This window comes from Rhinoderma darwinii, chromosome 10, assembly GCF_050947455.1.
Source record: "Rhinoderma darwinii isolate aRhiDar2 chromosome 10, aRhiDar2.hap1, whole genome shotgun sequence".
In the NCBI taxonomy this organism is placed as follows: Eukaryota; Metazoa; Chordata; class Amphibia; order Anura; family Rhinodermatidae; genus Rhinoderma; species Rhinoderma darwinii.
Genome location: NC_134696.1, coordinates 13,906,200 through 13,912,814, shown reverse-complemented (window position 1 = coordinate 13,912,814; position 6,615 = coordinate 13,906,200). Strand labels below are relative to the sequence as shown.

Sequence of the window (6,615 nt, the reverse complement as noted above, 5' to 3'; positions counted from 1 at the left end):
ATGAAATTTGCAAATTTCCCCTCCACTTTGCTTTAATTCCTGTGAAATGCCTGAAGGGTTAAAAAACTTTCTAAATGCTGTTTTGAATACTTTGAGGGGTCTAGTTTTTAAAATGGGGTGTTTTATGGGGGTTTCTAATACATAGGCCCCTCAAAGCCACTTCAGAACTGAACAGGTACCTTAAAAAAAAGGCTTTTGAAATTTTCTTAAAAAAAAGAGAAATTACTGTTTATGTTCTAAGCCTTGTAACGTCCAAGAAAAATAAAATAATGTTCAAAAAACGATGCCAATCTAAAGTAGACATATAGAAAATGTGCACTAGTAACTATTTTGGGTGGTATAACCAACCGTCTGTTTTACAAGCAGATGCATTTAAATTCTGAAAAATGCTATTTTTTATAAACTTTCCCTAAATTTTGCAAATTTTCACCAATAAGCACTGAATATATCGTCCAAATTTTACCACTAACATAAAGCGCAATGTGTCACGAGAAAACATTCTCAGAATCGCTTGGATAGGTTTAAGCATTCCGACGTTATTACCACATAAAGTGAAATATGTCAGATTTGAAAAATGGACTCTGAGCCTTAAGGCCAAAACAAGGCTGCGTCCTTAAGGGGTTAAAGAATTCAGAGATCCGTTTTCCTGTTTCACAGCTACAATTCACCTTAGGTTTGTTTTCCCATGATCAAAAATGATCATCTATTTACAGGATAGCTGATATTTTTAGGAAAAATTATTTTCAGACAATTATTTTTGTGCACTAGACTCTAATTAAGCAAATTAACAGGATTCTCTAAAAATGATCTAAGTAAATTAGATCATAGAGCAAAACCCTTGTGGATTATTATATTGTATTGTTTTAAAGCTTGTAAGTTTCTTCTCATAAATGAAGGTCTGTAAAATCTATAGAGCAGGAAATCCCCCTCCCCAAGTCAAGGACACAAACAGTTAAATGCTCTATGCTTCACTTTATTAGACTATTTATATAAAGCAGATACGAAACAGAACAACAATGAGAAAGCAACTGAGACTCAATATTTTAGACTCCCATGATGTCCCAGATGATCAGACTTGGTCTCGGCAATATTATCTAGGACCAGTCCAAGGAAAAGTCCCAAAAAGTTAGGAACAATTATTTTCTTTTACTCTTCTATACTGCACTAAGGAATCTTCTTTTTTGATTATTAGATCTTTATTTTAGCTAAACATATGAAATAATGACATGCAGACTTTATAATATTCAACCTACTTCTCCTTGTGAGCGGCAATAAATATGGCGGCCTTATAGTCAATAAGGTCACTGACAGCCGTTCTCTCCTTGACATTACAGTAATCAATGATAAAGCCTTCTCCAACTAGAACTTTCCTGACAAAATCCTTATCATATGTGAAAACATGGAACTTGTCTTTTCCGACTGTGAAATATGTTGTATCTAAAATCCCAATTATTATGAGGTGTCCTCCAGGTTTTAGCAACCTAGAGAACTTCCTCAGATATCTGATGTAATCATCTTGATCTTTGCTGATAAGATCCAGAAGCCAAACACTGATGACACAATCGGCTGGTGGTAAGACCAGCGGCTCTGTCATATTCTCTTTCTCCAGGTCGCATTTCACAACATGTTGAATGGCTGATCTCAGTTTTGCTTCCTGGTCCTGACACTGATCACTGGAAAGTAAAAAAAGACAAGGAAAGTGATTGTCCCACAGTCAACATCAACATTGTGGTTCAGGACTTAGCAGTGGACTATTGACTTGCAATACTAGAGGTAACACTTGAAATAATCCAAGACTATTGTACCACGTGTCAGGCTGATACTGCGCCTTCCCAGCATTAACTTGTATAAGATCGCCCCCTATGGATGAGAACATTTATCTGAGTGGGTAATACTATTTTTTACTTTTGACTTGAGTTTTAACAGAGCAAAGCTTTTCCTGGATCTTTGCCCCATCTCCCCTTATATTTGTTGTATAATAAGCAACAATCACAATGACAGTGGTTTTTCACTTGAAATTTGGACGAATACGTCACCTGTTTTCTTCTTTCTCTTGAAGAAGTGTTGATGTATGGCCCCAATAAAATGCTCCCGTACGTTCGTCCACCCATCTCTTCAGCTCCATGATGCATCTGTTATTGACCTTCAGCACTATGATGTTTTTGAAAAGCTCACAGGCAGAATATAGATGATGAACAAAGGAACCAGAACTGAGGTCAATCAAGATGTCTCCATTAATATGACCTGCAAAAAAAAAAAATTAAGATTATAAGACGCATCTGACTATAAGACGCACCCAGGTTTTAGAGAACAGTAATCGTGCCCACGTAATCAACATCAAGTACATGCACGTCATAATGCGGGAAGGTAAACCTTCCCATGACATACATGTACGTGAAAATGCGGGAAGTGGTTAAAGGAGAGGTGCTCATCTGAGGAGGTGGTATATACAGTGAAGGAAATAAGTATTTGATCCCTTGCTGATTTTGTAAGTTTGCCCACTGTCAAAGACATGAACATTCTAGAATTTTTAGGCTAGGTTAATTTTACCAGTGAGAGATAGATTATATAAAAAAAATTAAAAAAAATCACATTGTCAAAATTATATATATTTATTTGCATTGTGCACAGAGAAATAAGTTTTTGATCCCTTTGGCAAACAAGACTTAATACTTGGTGGCAAAACCCTTGTTGGCACGCACAGCAGTCAGACATTTTTAGTAGTTGATGATGAGGTTTGCACACATATTAGATGGAATTTTGGACCACTCCTCTTTGCAGAGCATCTGTAAATCATTAAGATTTCGAGGCAATCGCTTGGCAACTCGGATCTTCAGCTCCCTCCATAAGTTTTCGATGGGATTAAGGTCTAGAGACTGGCTAGGCCACTCCATGACCTTAATGTGCTTCTTTTTGAGCCACTCCTTTGTTGCCTTGGCTGTATGTTTCGGGTAATTGTCGTGCTGGAAGACCCAGCCACGAGCCATTTTTAATGTCCTGGTGGAGGGAAGGAGGTTGTCACTCAGGATTTGACAGTACATGGCTCCATCAATTCTCCCATTGATGCGGTGAAGTAGTCCTGTGCCCTTAGCAGAGAAACACCCCCAAAACATAATGTTTCCACCTCCATGCTTGACAGTGGGTACGGTGTTCTTTGGGTCATAGGCAGCATTTCTTTTCCTCCAAAAACGGCGAGTTGAGTTAATGCCAAAGAGCTCAATTTCTGTCTCATCTGACCACAGCACCTTCTCCCAATCACTCTCAGAATCATCCAGATGTTCATTTGCAAACTTCAGACGGGCCTGTACATGTGCCTTCTTGAGCAGGGAGACCTTGCGGGCACTGCAGGATTTTAATCCATTACGGCGTAATGTGTTACCAATGGTTTTCTTGGTGACTGTGGTCCCAGCTGCCTTGAGATCATTAACAAGTTCCCCCCGTGTAGTTTTCGGCTGAGCTCTCACCTTCCTCAGGATCAAGGATACCCCACGAGGTGAGATTTTGCATGGAGCCCCAGATCGATGTCGATTGACAGTCATTTTGTATGTCTTCCATTTTCTTACTATTGCACCAACAGTTGTCTCCTTCTCACCCAGCGTCTTACTTATGGTTTTGTAGCCCATTCCAGCCTTGTGCAGGTCTATGATCTTGTCCCTGACATCCTTAGAAAGCTCTTTGGTCTTGCCCATGTTGTAGAGGTTAGAGTCAGACTGATTCATTGAGTCTGTGGACAGGAGTCTTTTATACAGGTGACCATGTAAGAGCTGTCTATAATGCAGGCACCAAGTTGATTTGGAGCGTGTAACTGGTCTGGAGGAGGCTGAACTCTTAATGGTTGGTCGGGGATCAAATACTTATTTCTCTGTGCACAATGCAAATAAATATATATAATTTTGACAATGTGATTTTCTTATTTTTTTTTTATATAATCTATCTCTCACTAGTAAAATTAACCTAGCCTAAAAATTCTAGACTTTTCATGACTTTGACAGTGGGCAAACTTACAAAATCAGCAAGGGATCAAATACTTATTTCCTTCACTGTAGGTTACCCTATATGTCCTCAATAACCAGGGGTGTAACCGTTTACCTGTTGTGACCACAACTATTGTATCCAGATGTAGAATGAACTAAAATTGGAAAATAAAGCAAACATGGGGGCCCGTGTGTAGTATGTTCTGTATAATGTAAATTTTAGAAGAAAAGTGCTAGACCCACCTGGCTGGATTGCATATTCTAAGGCACCACACTGGACACACTGAAACCATATAAGGTGTCCCAAGGGAAGTTATAGATTTGAGGCTTCAACAAAACCATATATGCAGGCTCAGAAGTCCTAGGAGTGGACGTTATTGTCTTCAAAACATTTTTAAAAAAAATAAATCAACTTTTTAATTATTTATGAGCTACATTTTGGATCCTTTAGTTTTATTAAAGATCCACAGATCTACAGCTTCACTTATGACACTTATGATTTCTGATTTCTAGACCCTTTTCTGTCTATACTACATTGATGTATCCTCGATAAGCTATATTTCGACAGTTTTTTTCTTGATTCACCCTATACTGATTTCTTCCCCTTTTACTATTTGATTTCTTGTGACATGAGTGGACATGATGACCCTGTGTAAAATCTCCAAATCAACAAGTCTGCCGAACTGTCATTCACGTGTAGTCTGATGTAAGAAAGAAAGTGACTTCTCCATCCCAATATGAGAACATACTCTAAATACAAGTATGATGAAAAAATATTATTCTGCCGTTAGTGGTCACCTGATGGTTGTTGGTGCACTTTTTTTTTAAGTATGGATATCTGTCATAAAACAAAGAGCTGCAGATTCTAGAGATTAGGATCTAGTTTATATAGAAAAAAAACTGTTGGAATAGATCAGAAAATAACAGCAGATCAAACTGTTAAACCACAAATTGTCAGATAACAGCACATTTAGGTAATTGCACCCACAATTAGAATTTTTGAGATGTCCTTCATAATCCGCTAAAAAGTTTTCCAGGGTTCTCGAGGTTAGAGAAGGGAAAACAATGACTCTACTAAACCCTGGAGGAAAAAAATATATTGTAAATGTGGACCAAAAAACGGCGCTACTAAACTTATAAAGAAGATACCTGTAGTAATATAAATACATTTATTGCAATGGGTTACGCGTTCTGACATCGAACTGATGGCCTGATGAAGACATTAGTTCGATGTCATAATGCGTAGCCCTTTGCAATAAATATATTTATATTACTACAGGTATCTTCTTTATAAGTTTAGCAGCGTCGTTTTTTGGTCCAGATTTTCAATATATTTTGTTCCTCCTGATTTCTAGCGGTAACACTGTTTACCGGATCGGACCGTGGCATCAGCTTACGTTTGGTTTTCAAAACCCTCACACACATCAGAGTTGTGTCTGACTAGCACAAGCCATATAGGTGAGCATAATAATAAAGCTACCTTTTATACTGTTTATCAGTTTTACCTGCACTATGTGGTGCTGTGCATTCTCTCCTTTTTTGACAATACAGATTTCTACCAAACCCTGACACTCTATATTCTTACTCATATACAATGTCTAGGGCTTTGCTCTTCTCCGTGTGATTTTCCAGCTGCTAAGACTGGGCTGTATTTTTCTCCCTCTGATCTCCCACACCCCATAAAAAAAAGTTTGCCCAATTTGTATTCAGTTGTTTACAATTGTTAATAACCAATGAAAAATAAAATAATATATATGTCAATGTATCTTAGGAGTAATAATATCAGGATACATACCCACTGAGAAAACTTGTGTAAGATTTTCAATGACAAATTTCAAGGTGTCATCTCCAAAGACCATGTCAGGTTTATCTGAAAAGTAATGCTCAAGACATTGTCTGGAATCATAGCCATGTACATGATAGAGTTTATGGGGACTGGAATCCATCATCTACTCCTGTATCACAGACGGGGTGACTACCTCTAGACCGGGGCACAAGGTCTTTATATAATTACCAGGATTCAATTTACATAGTGTGTTACTAAGAATAACTTATCACATGATGACTTATTATATTCATGAGCAGGTCATGGGAACTTGTGTTATAATAAACAATAAACAAATCAATTTTATTGTTAAATTAACAATGAGAGAAAAACAAAATAAAATAAAAAAAAGTATATCTCTTTGTCAGTCTGTCAGGGTGAAGAGCTTTACAGTCCTAACAAGCGGAGAGGACAGAGTCTCCTTAGCTATACTGCCATGCTACTGCATAGTAGTGCTATACTCACAATTCTCTATGAGTGCACTCTGGTAATGGGTTATGGGCAGTATGGCTGGGTACCCTGTGCAGTCTTATTAGAGCCTTAGTGGCTTGGCGCTCCTTGTGATCTGGGTGTAGATGGTGTCTGTGGCTGGTGTGGCTGGTTGACTGGTTGGCTGGTTGGCTTAGCACCTAGCGCTGACTGCCAGATACCCCATTGTGTATTGTAGTCTACGGGTCAAATCTGCAGACCTCCTGCTGGGTGCTTGAATATGGAGGTAATGTGGTTTGCGTATGACTCATAATATATTTGGTGCATTTTTACCTGTTTGACAATCAGAAAATTATTAAAAAAATAAATATTTATAACATTTAACAA

General features: G+C 38.0%; 1 protein-coding gene across 1 annotated transcript; it reads right to left on the bottom strand.

Moving 5' to 3' along the window:
• Positions 1 to 1,041: 1,041 nt before the first annotated feature.
• Positions 1,042 to 5,935, bottom strand: LOC142662465 (nicotinamide N-methyltransferase-like). Its single transcript, XM_075840670.1, has 3 exons — positions 5,770 to 5,935; positions 2,037 to 2,244; positions 1,042 to 1,673 (listed from the first exon to the last, which is right to left on the bottom strand). Exons 1-3 carry the CDS (start codon positions 5,921 to 5,923, stop codon positions 1,250 to 1,252), a joined length of 786 nt encoding a protein of 261 aa, XP_075696785.1. The 5' UTR covers positions 5,924 to 5,935; the 3' UTR covers positions 1,042 to 1,249.
• Positions 5,936 to 6,615: the final 680 nt, after the last annotated feature.

Excerpts from the sequence above, each read along its gene's own strand:
- LOC142662465 (XM_075840670.1), bottom strand. The coding sequence starts at position 5,923 with ATGATGGATTCCAGTCCCCATAAACTCTATCATGTACATGGCTATGAT. Across the intron at positions 2,245-5,769 it reads TACACAAGTTTTCTCAGTGG|GTCATATTAATGGAGACATC; the intron begins GTATGTATCCTG and ends TTTTTTTTGCAG. Across the intron at positions 1,674-2,036 it reads CAAGAGAAAGAAGAAAACAG|TGATCAGTGTCAGGACCAGG; the intron begins GTGACGTATTCG and ends TTTACTTTCCAG.